This window comes from Odontomachus brunneus, unplaced genomic scaffold, assembly GCF_010583005.1.
Source record: "Odontomachus brunneus isolate Ranch 3 - 2012 unplaced genomic scaffold, Obru_v1 Obru_scaffold_162, whole genome shotgun sequence".
Lineage (NCBI taxonomy): Eukaryota > Metazoa > Arthropoda > Insecta > Hymenoptera > Formicidae > Odontomachus > Odontomachus brunneus.
Genome location: NW_022639612.1, coordinates 238,327 through 253,883, shown reverse-complemented (window position 1 = coordinate 253,883; position 15,557 = coordinate 238,327). Strand labels below are relative to the sequence as shown.

General features: G+C 43.7%; 1 protein-coding gene across 14 annotated transcripts in view; it reads left to right on the top strand.

Moving 5' to 3' along the window:
• The window catches only part of LOC116850977 (hemicentin-2), a 477,927-nt gene that overhangs the window by 283,687 nt on the left and 178,683 nt on the right, over positions 1 to 15,557 (top strand). For 13 of the 14 annotated variants that reach the window (XM_032829893.1, XM_032829894.1, XM_032829895.1 and 10 more), the window contains 2 exons: positions 2,319 to 2,655; positions 3,686 to 3,921. In XM_032829893.1, coding sequence (XP_032685784.1) covers positions 2,319 to 2,655; positions 3,686 to 3,921 — 573 coding nt within the window. The remainder of the gene's footprint in view (positions 1 to 2,318; positions 2,656 to 3,685; positions 3,922 to 15,557) is intronic. The other variant, XM_032829888.1, reaches the window with a different exon arrangement.

Sequence of the window (15,557 nt, the reverse complement as noted above, 5' to 3'; positions counted from 1 at the left end):
ACTTCTTGAGAACAACTCTCTTCAGTGATAAAAATACACAGTTTACATCTATCACTAAAATTACTAATGAGTATCCCTAATATAAGTACACTGAGACAATTGTATAGTAAAATTTATTAGAATTTTGTAGCCGAGGATCGATATTCTGCCATAATTTATTATGTTTTCATTTCACATATGCTATTTATATTTTAATGACTGAAATGTGCTGTTAAAAATTTACTGTGTTTCTGGCGAAATTTACTATGTTTCTTGGCAAGATAGACCTTTTATCTGATACTCTATTTTCCAGCACTACTAGGAACCTAGTAAAATTGAGAAGAATTTATATGAGGAATGTCTATGACATTCTCTCCGTGTAGAGATCGTAACGGCAAAGACCGTAGATACGATTCGCTATATCAATATCGAGTCTGATACGAAAGACGTGTACAAATTTCTCTGTCTAATATAATTACAGGGCGATAACGAGTTCTCTAAGCGTGTGCGCCGCGGTCGGTTCTATTGTAATCAAAGGTTCATCATGTCGGCGTCGCCGACTATGTGATGCTAGAAATTCGTTACATCACGTTACTCGCAACGTTCCTTTGAGCTCGTCAACGTACTTCGCTTAGCAACCGCTTTCACTTTCTGCCATAGCAGCGACGTGCTCAGATACAGATCGCGGTCTGTTGACATCCATTGATCATGACATGAATAATGAATGGATACACCGCCTGAATAATGCATGCATCAACGTCGAACAACATCCACTCGATAGCGGTGTATAACTAGTCGGGTATACTATTGGGAACGTTGATGAACAGAGGCCAGCCGCTATTGGCCGACGCCATGATATCGCTACGTGACTATAGGTCGATACGTTTTCCTTTGCATCCTACAACCTAATGTCGAGTCCTGCTTCACGACGAACGCCCAATCTCCCGACGGTCGTGAGCCAGAATCGCCGTTTGATCGCGAAATTACCGCGCGGATTTAATTATAAGAACAGAAAAAAGCAAAGGTAACTTGGCGTTCTCGTTGCTGACGTCGCAGTGACGCTCATTAAGCGCCGCGTAAACGCAATAGAGCCGGTCTCAAGAAGCGTGGAGATTAACGTGACGAGCTACGTTGCCGCCACAAAGGTTCGAAAGAATGAAATTTACGTTTCAGTCGTCGGACAACGGAGTAACGTTAATGAAACAGCCAGCCTAGAAGTGCCTCGTGGCATGCAAACAAGTTGGGCGGTCGGTCACCCTCAACTGCTGGTTGCTACAGAGGGATTGCGGAACTCGCGGCTGCAGGATGAGAAGGCGGGTCCCGGGAAGAGCTCTTAGTTGTGTTAGGTAGTTGCAGCTATTTGCGGCTCATCGGGACCATAATTAGTTTTCCTCGTGAAGTCTCGGTCGACCAAGCTCGATAGGCAGTTTTAGGTGCGAGCGACCGAGCGTGCGGAACGGCTGCCGCCGCTCGGAAAGTGCCCTTCGCAACGACGTTCTTGTCGCGGCTTTATCGAATTCTGGGGCCGCGCTAACTCGATCAAGCTCCAGCCTTCAGAATATTTACTTCGTGATAAAGCGCGCGCGGTAGGGCGAGGAAGCGGGTGACTAATTTTGTCTGTTGTTCGGCCCCGTAAAGGGCGACCAGAAAATTTAGCCACCCTTTGAATTTGGACGGACGGTAACGCGCGCACTTCCCTTCTCTGAAGCTCGGTTTAAGCTGGAAGTGCGCGCGCGGCACCGAAGACAATACGTTCTGTTAATTTGGCCGCACATCTGCGTCTCTCTGTCCGAATTGAGAGAGAGAGAGAGAGAAAGAGAGAGAAAGAGAGAGCGAGGGGAAGAGAGAGAGAAAGTGTGTGAGAGTGAGAGAGAAGGGTTTCCGAGAACATTTACAACTTAGAAAAATTGTGGCAAATTATATGACAAAGGTTTCGTGTAATTACGACAACTACTTAATTGTGCACCGCCCGTTATATAATTACATTACATCTCAATTAATCTACCTAACGTCATAGTTAATATATAATGTGACCCGGCACGCAGCGTTATAGCAGTATGCGATAAACAACGATAACGATAATGGCTAAACTTGTAGTTTGAAACGTTTTCTCGCGAGAAGTCACGCGACAATTCCTCCCGAAATGTTAAAAAAGCAAACCGGGGCACGTTAAGAATGGCGAGATGGCGACAAAGAAGGGAAAAGCCATGCGATAAAACCGCGCGCGTTAGAAAGAGCGTGAGGCACTTCGGGAGGAAAAAAAACGAAATCACGGCAACTTCGTTTAACGGCGAGCACGTTAGAGAGACCGACGCCATCATACCGTGTCGTTGTTACAGGTTCTGTGAACGAAGCCGGTGTTTTTGCGTTGCGGGGTAGGCAAGAGGGTAACCGGCGTTCCAGAAGGACCACCACCAGCACAACGAGCACAACCACGTCCGGCTCGACGTTGATACCACTGCCCGACGAAGTGGCGCAGCCCGCGGCCCTTTTGGCCCCTGAAGAGGAGTCATGGTCTACCAGTTCTTCCACTACGACCAATGTCCCGTTACCCTCAGACACGGCCGATACGTCGTCCAATCCGCCTTTGGAGCTCGTGGTGAAGCCTCACAGCAAGGTCATTTTACCTTGCGAACTGGAAGGGAATTACTCGAGATTATTGCTGCCAGGAGCGAGGTAAGAGTATAAAATCCAATCGAATTGTAGCGATTGCAACAAATCGTCGGTCAATACCCACGAATCTCGAATATGTAGAAACCGTATAAAGTACATTCCGAGTATATATTCGTAGTGTATAATTTTTAATAAAAATATATCTAAAGTATGATATATTCGAGTACATTGATAATGATAATTTATTGCTTTTGTTTTTTATTCTTAAGAGAGAGATATCTCTCCTCTTATCTTTTTCATATATATATTCTTTGTGTATGTACATTGTATATCATCACAAATGTTTATATGTATATAACGTTTTTCCATAAAAGAAATATAGTATCAGTAAATAGTAACAACTCCCCTCGCCACGTAAACAAAATCTCTCTAACGAAGGAAAACCGTTAGAAGTCTTCCTCATCGATTTGATCGGCTTTGGATACATGTAGAGTAACAAAAATGATAAAACCCTCTTTTTTCTTATATGTTCGTCTCAATGTTGAGATAAAAAGTGCCTCGAATATAAAGGGAAATATTTAATTTTCTTCGAATATCATGGAAATTGTGAGAAAAATGTTTAAGAAATCTTAATACATTATTTTAAAGAACGTATTAAATATTATTTCGTATTAAAACTTTATTTCATAAAAAATATTGTATATATATTTTCATAAAATATAAATATTTTTATAAAAAATATATTTTTTTAATAAAATATTTATAATATTTTATGAGAATATAAAGTTTTATAATATTTCAAAGTTGTAAATATTTTAAGTGAAATATAAAATATTTTCTCATACATTTCATTTATGATATACTTTCGGCCTCCCTAAACGTTGAAATCATTATACTTGAAAAAAGAGGTTCTGTCATTTTACTTGTGTTGATTTACAATGTAAATTAAAATTCATCAAAATCGGCGAGAGACACTTCCGAAGGTTTCCTTGTAAATAGCGTGGAGTGTAGTAAGGCGCTCTTCGTCGCCCAGAGATCGGGCATGACGAAGTTCGCTGAGTGAACTAATAATGCAGACGCCACGTCCCGTCAGAAGTTACAGAATACGACCGGCGACGTGGCTACACGAGGGAAGTCCGGTAGATATGATCACGATAGACACGAGAACGGAAATGAGCGGAACCGGGCACAGGTACATCGGCGACTCCACGACCGCGGCGTTACACATAGACAACGTCAGATTAGAGGATGACGGTGTGTGGGGCTGCAGGTTGGAGGACGACCAGGGGAAGATCCTCTTCGGCAGACCGGTGAAGCTGGTGGTGCTCGGTGAGTAGCTTGCAATCTTCTTCGACGTTTAATCCTTTGAAGTCGGATTTCCTATTAACGTGAAAAATTAAAGCCGCGCTGTTTCGCGAGATATCTCCTGGAAATTTAATGCCGTTTATTTCGTCTTCCTTTTTTCTTCTCTCCTCCGCTCCGCGCGCATTTCTGTTTATCTACGTTTTAATAAATATACGATCGATATAATCTCTCTTTCTCTCACAGCGGTGCACTGACCGCTTCGCGACCACGCTCAACATGCTCGCACGTGCGATTTGAATTATATAAATCGCGTTATGTTATTGGCGAAACAATTTTAAACGGTACGCATATGAAATGTCGACCCGATGTTTGAGCAGGAAAAAAAAAAAAACATTGTGAATTAAAACACGGGTTTGAAATGCGTTTATTTAACTGACAGATGAATGACCGGTTGACCTGCGCCATTGATAGGTCGGTTCACAAATGCATGCGATCGATATTATACTAAAACATTAGTTGACGTTTGACGGCGAAATTAATTGCGTTACTTATGTATTCATATAATATTTTTATTTTCACAATATGATTCCGCTTTCGCTCGGTAATTATAAAACCTGCGGATTTCCCGGATATAACGCATTTTTATGCGCGGCTCCGGGAAAGCGAGATGTGAACTTTTTGGAAAACGTGATCCTATCTTGCATAAAGCCTTTCAATTTTGCACGAATGATTAAATTCTCGCAAAATTCCGACTGTCGAAATTTTTTAGGTATGCGCCGGGTACGTTTAGGGGCGATAACTTCCGCGAGAAAAATTTTTCCACCACGTATAATCGGAAGGGCAAGTTTTTCTCTGTTTCCCGTGTTTTCCGCAAAATTCGCGTTTTGCATTTTGCACCTAATCCTCTCCTCTTCTAATAACGGTCTCATGAATACGGTCGGATATTTTCGCCCGTGATGCGATGAAATGCCCGATACAATACATTAACCGGTGGAAGGGGATGGCACGTCTTATCCGTATTGAAGAAGAAAAGGGTCAAAGAAGTGTGCGCGAAGCTCTGACTCGACAAAATTCGCCCGCTCCCAGATATACTACTAGGGACAGTGAATTATGTCTTTCTCGGGGTTGTCTTCCGCAAGTTCTCACTGACGACTCTTACTCTCGATGATAACCGCTCTCCTCTTTGAGATATCATGCTTTTTCGAAAAATATCTCTTCCGATACTTATGTCGCGCTACTTTTCTCTACGCTTGTCGCTCACTCGTCACTTAACGCAGCGAAATGTAAGTTATAAAATCAACTGATGTCGAAAATACTCGCAAAAAGGTCGGTACGTTGCGCGTCTCGCCGCAATTAAAAATTTTCTCTCCTCGCTGCTTCGCCCTCCGCCCCCACTACCATCTTCCGGCGAGCTGGCCACTATTCAGTAGGCACAACGGGAAGGGGTGCAGGTGTCGTTCTTCCCAAGAATTCCCGGCAAGTCGGTCGACCCGCGGATAAATCGCGGGAGGAGACGTTCTCCGAGCTGCCTGAGCTGCCGGTAATGGCAGGATTTATGCATATTAATACGCGCCACTTGGAGCCGTCCGCGGTCGCATCGTCGTGACATGAATATGCATTTGCCCTAAAAATTCGCATTTTGCTCGCTATTTTTTTCTCCTCCCCTTTTTCCCGTCTTTTTCCTCCCTTTCTGCCAGACCCCGGCGCGTCACTCGTTTCGTTGGCCGCGCCTGTCGCCGCGACGAGAAGCGTGCACGTTCGCCGTGAGACGAGAAACAATCGCGCTGCCGGTTGACGCGCGCGTGACGCTCTTCAGCTCTTCTCGTTCGAGAGGTCGAAGCCCCGTCCAAATGAACCTTCGCGCGCTCTCGCTCCACTCCTGTTTTTAATATCCGGGTACACGGAGAACGTAGCAGCTAGCTTTTATCTCCCGTGGAGAGAGCGGCACGTCCGCCCTCGGGCCGAGAGGCGAGAGGGTGCGACGCGCGTTCTCCACTCCACGTTTTTGTGCGTTCTCCTCTGTGCGTCGTCTGGGTTACTCTGCTTCACGGAGAGTACTGTTTATTTTTCGGTACCCGCGCGAGCCTTTACTCCACGTTGTACCCGCGGCTTTGCTTAGCGCGGCGCTTTTGAACGTTGACGTGCGCCAACGATTATTTGCCGTTCGAGAGAAACTTTGGTCATTTTCGCGCGATTTACAACGCCGTGTATAAATTTGCTAAATTAAGCGAGAGAGGGTCGAATATTCATTTCGTAACGTTCATCCTTTGCATCTCATTCTCGCAAACAAACTGATTGAACAAAATTGTTTGTGATTTATATTTAGCGTTACAATTAATCGGTAAATGTGCCTTATGCCTTTATTGGCATGTCGCGACACCTCATTCGCACGTCATAGACTTGCAAATATATTCGAGTCGAAATCTTGATCTCATATTAACTCTGCGAGTTTCATCGAACTCGAAGAACTAATGGAGAATCTCGAGATATAATAGTCTTCACGTCTTTTGACGTTACAAATACTTGTTTATTGCTGTTTTCTTCCATTTTGAAAGTTAAAAAAGAACTTATGTCGGAATTGTTTAATAGTCGAGTATCGCAATATCCTACTCATATTTAATCTTTAATTTGTAATTTCAATAAGCAGCGTATCAATTATGTAACTTATTCAACTGCAAATAAATTATTCACGCGAGAGAAGCAAATATTAAATAATTAATATAGGTAAATGATGGAGGATTCAATTGCAAATAGAGTATTGCGATAAGCAGATATAAAATAATCCATTGGATATTAATATCTAGGTAAATGAGCAGATGAAACAAATTTTCTTTTTTTACAACTCTTTTATTGTTACGTTTTATTGAAAAGAATTAGGATAGATGGGATTTGTAGAATCAAATATAAAATAATCTCGGATTCCACTTTCTGAAAATGTCTGTGGCACAAAACTTCGAAGCATTCTTAACAGGTTCTTCTTTAGGTCTTGACGTGGAGAAGATGGTAGTAAGTAAGCATTCGCAGCACCAAGGTGGCACAATAGACTGTACAGTGTTATATCTAGAACTTCTCCATTGGTCCTCCCAATTGGACGGAAAATTTGCAGGATTAATGCGCAAGCGAAATTTCGACTCGAGATAGAGGCAGCATAATATCGAGGAGCGGATTCCGATTGTTTCCGCATATAAATCCTCGAGACGTAACCAATTATTTCCGCCCGCTCTCTCTCTCACGAATTCGGCGTCCCGATTTATTTCGTGTATCTCAAATGAAGTATACCGACTTCATAAATCTCCGGATATATCTTCTCTATTGTGCCTCTCGCAAACCGGTCGAGTAAGTACGAAGGAAGAAGGCTAAAAGTTGCCCGCCGCATGAAATATGGCACCGAAATCCGCGGCGCACGATAAGACGTTGAGTATACTTAACGTCTACCTTCCCGCGAAGTCGGGGAAAACAAATCAACGTGTTCTACCCCCGGAAGCGCGCGTTCAGCACGCCAACAACGCCGGCAAAGTAAGCAAGTAAGTAAGTAAGCTTTCATTGAAATGCAATGGCTTGTGTACTTCTTTCATACTTTGCTTTCTGCACATTGCGCGCATGCCACACAGTACTCGCGAATATCGCGAGACATCAATAAGACATCAATGCATACCTCGTGTAGGTATTGTGTATTGGGTAGCGCTGCATTATCCGAGTGTTATTGCGACGAACGTTAAGCTCGGCACAATTAGAAGTTGAAAATTCCGCACAACGTAGCTCGTTCGAGACTATTACAGTCGCGCCAAATTAGCAATTCGTCCAACTTGTAGCAGTTAAATTATTTCTCGGTTAAATAATAGACGGCAATCACCGTGATGATCGATGTGTTAACTTTATGTGGTTTTAATGAGCATTTTGCAGCCATTGTGTTACGAGAAAGATATGAAGTGTATTGTTTCGGGGCTCTACGTTGAATTTTCGGTTACTTGAATCAATTCGCGATCAATTTTAGTGGCGAAACATCGCGACTTCGGACGGGCATCGTTATTTTGACGTTTTTAACAATAACCACATATATATTGGTGATTATCGTGTCTCTTTAGCTATATCGTTGCTTAGCTTTGGCTGCGTGTGCATATCGCCCACGGCCATAGCGTAATATTGTGATCGAGAAATTCAGTTTGGTAATACAGAAATTTGATGCAAATTCAGTTTGGTAACACAGAAATTTGGTAACATACAGAAAAGCTACTGCCCGATATTTTCGCCCGATTATTTACGCTACACACCATTATAGACGTGTATACGCACCGTTTATTGTTCAGTGCTGAAATGTGTGACGTTTTTACGAAATTAAAAATGTCAAATATAAATTGGCGGAATCGCTACAATTTTGCTTGATTTGAGATACATTACGACAGAATTGACAAGGGGCCGAAGCGAAATGCGCGATGATGGACGGCAGTCGTGATGAAATAATAAATGTTACCATATAAATGAATAATAATGCTCTCATGCAAATAATAAAATATCACTAAAATTTAAAACAAATATTACTAAAATTAAAAAAAAGATATTTACAGCAGTTTTGACGGAACAAATTAAAAAAACAATTGACCAAATTTCGTAAATATTCATATTTTCGTGCACAAGATATGTTCAGAGAAAAAAAAATAGTTGATATAATTTTTTTTCAAAACGAGCGAAAAAAGCTCGAAGGGTGAAAACACTATCACAATCGTAAAAGTTTCGGGGAAACGTTTCGCTCAAACTTAGAGTGAATTCTGACTCCACACGAGTGAATGTTTCAACGAAACAACTGAAATAAATTTATTTATCTGCGTGACAGTGAAATACGTGAAACTCGCTCTCCAATTTCGAAAGAAAGTATTCACTCGATGATTCAGAGTAGAGAATTCACTCTAAGTGAAAAATCTCTGGGATTCGAGTAACTCAGCTGTTATCCTACTTTTCAAGTGAAATTTCACCCCAAGAAATCTAGACAGTAAAAGAGAACGTGCCGAAAAATCTGCATCACATTGGGGGAAGCGCACTTGGAGGGGTATGAAAGGTAGAAAAGTTTCCTTCGACGATAATACAGCGTAATACACGTCTCGCGAGATCATCACTTCCACTTTTCGCCGATCATCGGGAATTCAGCCGTCTCGTCTCCCTCTGCGCGATAAAACGCGGACTGGAGCGGAAGGGTGCGCTCGCGCGCACGGACGAAGGTTCGCATTCTCGGGGTAACGTCGGTCTGCGGTTGATAGGGATAGATTTGCCTTGGGGCGACCCCAATACTCGACACCAAATCCGCGAGTGAGAAAAAGCCGAGGATAATGTATGCTCCGCGCGGTCGCCAGGTTACTCGTATTTTACACGACAAATAGACAGGCGTGTTGAGCGGAGCGTCGCTCGTCCTCGACTCACACGCGTTGAGCACAGGCTGCGGCTTCCTGGAGATTCATCTTCGAGCAAGTCATCCTTTGCTGCTCCACCGTAGCTTACGCTTCCCGGAGTTCCTTTTGCCGTGCGTTTTCGAATTAAGTCAGGATTCGAATGGGAACGGATATAACGAATGTTTCTTTGCGCACTTGCTAATACAATTTCCTATTGCGCGACACCAGATACGGGGCATCTTCTCGTTCTGACACTTTTTTAAATTTATTCTTCAAATGTTTATATTGACGGCTTACGCATATATATTTCATGATAATCTCTACTCAGTGCATCATCTCTCTCTTGCGAGTTCACGTCAAAATAACTAGCAGACTTTCCTATATCTCCCTGTTTTTCATTTTGTCTCTCTTCTATCACGGCTTTCGTTCCTCTTCATTTTCTCTTTCCCAAGGAAGATTCGATTTAATATCGTCTTTTCGAGATAGCATCCATCGCGAAGACATGCGTCCATATTGTGGAAAGATCTGGCGATGACATTTAGCAGCTTACTGGTACTTGCAACTTTTATCACTTCGTCTCTTCGATTTTTCATTTAACTCGTCGTCATCGTTTTTCTCTCTTTTTCTCTCTTTCTCTTTGCCCCCCTCGCTTCCGTAGCCTCGCGCTACTCGCATTTTCTTGCTCTTCGATCTATCGTTTTCCCCTTCCTCTTTATCTATCATCTTTCCTTTTCCCTACGTACTACCACTCTATAAAGCTGACCAGATCGGTATAAGGTACAGAGAAATCTTGTTGTCTGGCGCGAACAGAGGGCATTCCACTGTCTGACCAATATCGAACCACCACCCCTTCTGGCCGGCTATACGTGTCCCTCTACTACTGCCGGCCAATAGCGGAACTCCATCGGTATATAGAGCTACGTCAACGAAATTCGTGGCATTCCGCTCGCTCGTATCGCCTTTCGATTGCGCCCGACGTCGTGGTGCTTTTTGATTCATGTACATATCGGCGCAGTTGCTGCACCGAGCGTGCACGACCTCGATGCGATTCGAGGAAATTGAGATCCTTGTCACAATGTTTTACGATTCTTTCGCGAAGAAATTATGTTCTTAAGCGTCGATGGGATTGCGAGCATTTTGAGATTCCTGCCGCTCTTTACGTATTTTACGCGCGAATTATTATTGTCCCGAATGAACATACGTTCCAGATACAATAGGAGTACAAATAAGTTATTGATGTCGCGAAAGGTAATGATTAATTTACAAATCGTGTCGCACACGCTTCGTTTATTTTCTGCTAAGCTAATACGGAATATATCGCGAAAATTTTAAAATTTTCCACTGCCTCATGTATCCACCGAGGCAATTTTGTAATAAAAATTACAGTAGAATTTTGTAACCATGGAACAGATCGACACTCAGCCTTAATTTATTATTCTTTTATTTCATACGTGCTATTTGCATATATCAAAAGGAATTAAGATTATATTTAAAAGTGTATATTTCTTAGCAAAATTATCTCATTTTTTTGGTGAGATAAACATCGCTGGATACGATGAAATCGACAAAAAATTTGTATGAATGAAAATACCCGTGACACTCTCTCTACACACGTAGAGAAAAATTTTTCGTTTCGACGTTTCCACGGCGCGAAAGATCTATGGGACGTTGTTGGGGGAGTGCGGCGCGGACACGAAAAAAGCCCGGGGAGCAGCCGTGACAATCCAAGCAATTTCAATTAAATTTACCTTCGCTGAGAGAATTTATCACGTGTCGTTCTCGCGAAGGCAATTATCGCGCTCATTATTTTCTCGCGTGTGCGCGGTAGCGCCCGAAAGTCGGGAGTACGGTTGACTCATAAACCGGGTGAGTCCCTTTTTGCGTGGGGTGTACACTTTGCCGTGCGCCGCGACAAAAGGAAGAGTTTACCCGAGGCGACCGGCGTTGCTCATTGTTTCTACCGTTGTCGCCGCTCAAAAGCGCGGAAGCGCCGCCCGAGTGCCGAGAGCGGCGAGAGCAAACCCGCTATCGAGGATGGGCTGCAGGGGGAGGAGGAGGAGGAGAAGGACGTTTACATGGGGTGTTCATAACGGCACAGAGGAGGAGGGCATAATAGCAAGGCACGCACGTGTAAAACACGCCCGCCGCGTACAGCCGCGTGTAAATTTCGAATGCGGAGATTATCTCTTCCCGATTACAAAAAAAAGTGAAAGAGATCGAGGAGGGGAGAGAACAAAGAAAAAAGGGAAAAAGAGCCAACACCGCGCGTCGACGCGACGATTACGCGCCGTTGCTTTGTTTCCATACGTATAAATGAACTGCCATGAGGTTTTTGTTTTTGTTTCCTCCCTCCAGCCCATCCCCTCCTCTCTCGCGCTCGACAATACGTCGCGAGTGCGGGCGCACGTTGACGCGATCCAGTCGCGACTTTGTGCCCGGGACGATTAATTAATTTTCGATGAATCAAATTGTGTGTCGACGGAGGCGCTCTCTCCAAAGGCTGTTAAATAAAATTAGTAATGTGCTGTAGCAAATGAAAATAATCGGATTGACCGACGGCGGCGCCGCGTGCTGACTAAAGTACTGTCATTAAAATCCAGCGCGTTGTTTACGATTTATTACACGTTATGTGTGATTAATTAGAAGCAATCGATGGCAATGTGTCCGGGAAATGCGCCGGTTAAAATCCTGTTTTATGATTCTGTTGTGCTCTCACACTCGACGCGTGAATGATGAAGTGGAGTCGCAGTAAATATGTTACGTGCCGTAGTTGCTGTTACCGCGATGCGTTTCGAGCAACGCGAGTAAAGTATCTCTTAAAACAATGAAATAAATAAATAAAAAGGACAAAATAAAAATTCCGACCGGTGGAAACGAGAACATCTCAATTAGAATTTTGAGAGCAATGGGAATCAATAAAATATCTCCGATAAAAACACAAAACAGTTTGAGTTCATGAGGGTTCTAATTAAAAAATTCTCGTTCGGCTATTGCACGCAACGTGCTGGTAACATATCTTTTGAGTCACACATCGTTGCATCGTGTTTTCTTTCTTTTTTTTTTATTTGCACTCATAAATATCTGCATTTGCTGGTTCACACACATAGAATGGACACAGTCTGGTGTTACACGCCACGCTGCTCTTTTTCCCATTCAGCGTTATTTTCCGCGCATAAAGCATATGCGCATATACCAGCACTTGATTTTCACAATTAATTTTCATGTTTATTATATTATTGTAAATATTATTATGGATAATTGTTGCGAGTATTGCGCGCACTTGCTTCGCAATGTCCTCTGTTGACATGCTTGAATAATAAAAATGAAACAAATGAGACCAGAAACATCTACATGACGCGTATCGTACAGAGTTAAACCGCGAGCGTCACTAATAATCCAATATCGACCGTTCCATTTGCATCGCGCGTTCAATTTATGACCCGAGGAAGTGAATTTAAAATTCACCGTCGACTCGGTATTCGGCGTGAATTCCGTTCGCGAGTCTGCTGTGCGTCGAATTACGCGCTCCAACGGTATCCGACGGCTTTGTGCTCAAGTTTCATACGTCGTCACGTATGTGAGAATCGACAGGGCGACGCGCGACACGCCGAATCCGCACACGCACTTAGACAATCGTTGTTCCAAACCGGCGGAACAACGGCCAGGCAGGGCTGCGCCGACGAGGGATGACGGGGGCGGCGGCGGGGGACAGGGGCATTAGCGCAGGTGGAGTAAATTAGCGCATCAAAGCCCCGACGCCCCGTACTACTACCCACCGCGCGCGCACCACTCAGTGATTATTGACGCGAGCCGAGTATTGACCGCTAACTACCCATTGAGTAGCCGAGAAGGTTGCCTCGTAATTAATGGAATAGTCGCGGCCATCCCGGAGCTGTCAAACCGTCACGATGCGGCTTTCGCCGTTACTTCCCGTTTCTCTGAACCGTTGCGTCCGCCGAAATTCACCAAGAAGATCGAAGCTCTCGTTCTCTCTCGCAATTAGACGTCGTACCGCACGAGTACCGTTTCTTACCCCCTTCGGCGGTCTGTTCTCGAGAACGCGGATAAAATCGATGGAGCGCCGCGTGTGGCCGCGCTGTATTTACAATTCGTTAAAATCCATCGCTGAAATAACTCCACCGCTCGTGCTCCGAGTATCGGGTTACGATATCTGCGCGTGTGTGCGCGCGCGCGCGCGCAGGTGTATGATATCGAAAAAAAGGAACCGGACGTAAATAATAATTAACGGTACGATACATTTCGCTGATATTGATTATCGGTCTATCGATTATCGCGTCTTGCGGCGGCCGCGATATACGACGATCGGAATATTTTTATGTCCGTTGCGCATCCTCTTCTTTTTTTTTCCACCATATCAACGTGTGCAATTTTTGGTATCGAGCCTCGCGACGTGTATGCGAGGGCACTTCTGTGTGTAAATATATACAGCCGTGCAGCCGGCGTGGTCTGGCTGTGTCGCGCGCGAGTGTTCTTGCGAGTAGCAGATTGATCGGTGTAAATTGCATACGCATTATGCGCCGGGGTAATTGCCCATTTATCTCGAAAGGCCGAGTTTACAATCACACCGCGACTGCGAATATATATAGGCAGATACCGTGTCCCGAAGACCGAGAGAGAGAGAGAGAGAGAGAGAGAGGGAAAGAGAGAGAGACTATGCGGGCTGCTATGTGTTTCTTGTGATTTATGTAGTGCAAAAGAGCAGCCATGTTATTCGTGTAATTAAGTTAGCCGTTGATTTGGTGCATCGGCTCTCGTGACGTTTCGGATTTTCAACGACAGCACGTCCCAAAGTTTGAATTTCAAATGTAATTAACGCTGAATTAAATCCTATGTTAATCTCTTTCTCTCTCTCTCTCTCTCTCTCTCTCTATCTATCTATTGAAATTAATTTTTGCTTATCTAAAGATTATTTATTTAGAGATTCTCTCCATCTATTTATTTAAATTAATTTCCTTAAAATGTGTCAAATATATCAATTTAAATTTGTGAAACTATCATCAATATTATGTCAAATATTATTTCTTGCAACTCTTTCATATTAATCATATGTTTTATGTAACTTCATATATAATCCTTAGAGGATATGTTTTAGGAATAAAATAAATATTTCTCTCTCTCTCTCACTGTTCATTTTCACAACGGTCGCACCGTGGTACATGCAATTCTAAATTTCGATATTTCGCCACGGCTAGCACTTTCTTCGCGAATTGGCGCTTGGTTAGCGTGGAAATTAGAATTCATTGGTAACAGTGGCTCATGCACGAACGTATGAACAAGCGAATAACCGAAGATAATCGTATCAATATACCTCGCAATATGCTATGGGAGATATGCTTTCTTTTTTTTCGAGTCTCTCTGTTTCACTTTTTTCTCTGTTTTGCGCTACATTCCTCTCGCCGTTAATCGACAATTAATCGCGGTGAAACGAGATTACATGAAACTACAGTTGACTATCGAGTCGAACCACGTGCATGCGATCGTACAATCGCGGGATATTAAGTACGTATAGTCAAGGACTAGAGAAACATACGACTTTTGAAAGCAGTCTTTCGTACCTGGTGGAGCCAAGTCTTTCGGACCGGTGTTCTTTTCCAAGCCGGCCCCCATTCATTTCTCGCTTTCTTTCTCTTTACTTCTCTCTTTTCCACCTCCATAACTCCTTCTCTCTCTCTCTCTCTCTCTCTCTCTCTCTCTCTCTCTCTCTTGTTGCGTCTCATCGAACATATGCTAGTGTGCGCGTGACGTAGATGTGTCGGTAGTTCGTATTGAAGTGGAGTGGCGAGTCAATAACCTCGAGCTTCCGAGCGGCGGTGCACTCGAAGGGCTGTCAGTCGAACCGAAAGCTCTCCTGGCTTTACGACGTTATCGTCCGTGTGCATTTAGCGTCGGTCAGCGATATGCGACGGCCACTGTTTCCGGTGTTAAAGAAAGTGCACTTTGGCCGTGGCCACTCGCTAGTTGCCGCGAGTGCGACGCGATTAACGATCTGCGATGAAAAGCACCTCTGTCGGGCGAAACGCTTGCTAGAGCAAGCGCTTTTTCCCCCCCGGCGGGTGTGAGGGTGCGCGCGTGCGGTTAGACCTTTGTTATTTTTTACACTAATATTTTTTACATTTGCGCTTCGTCGTCTCGGTTAATCTGCTCGGTTACTGGACGTCTTGAGTCAACATTTAATACAAAGTATCGCTTGTATGAGGGATGGAGAGAGAGAGAGAGAGAGAGAGAGAGAGAGAGAGAGAGAGAGAGAGAGAGAGAGAG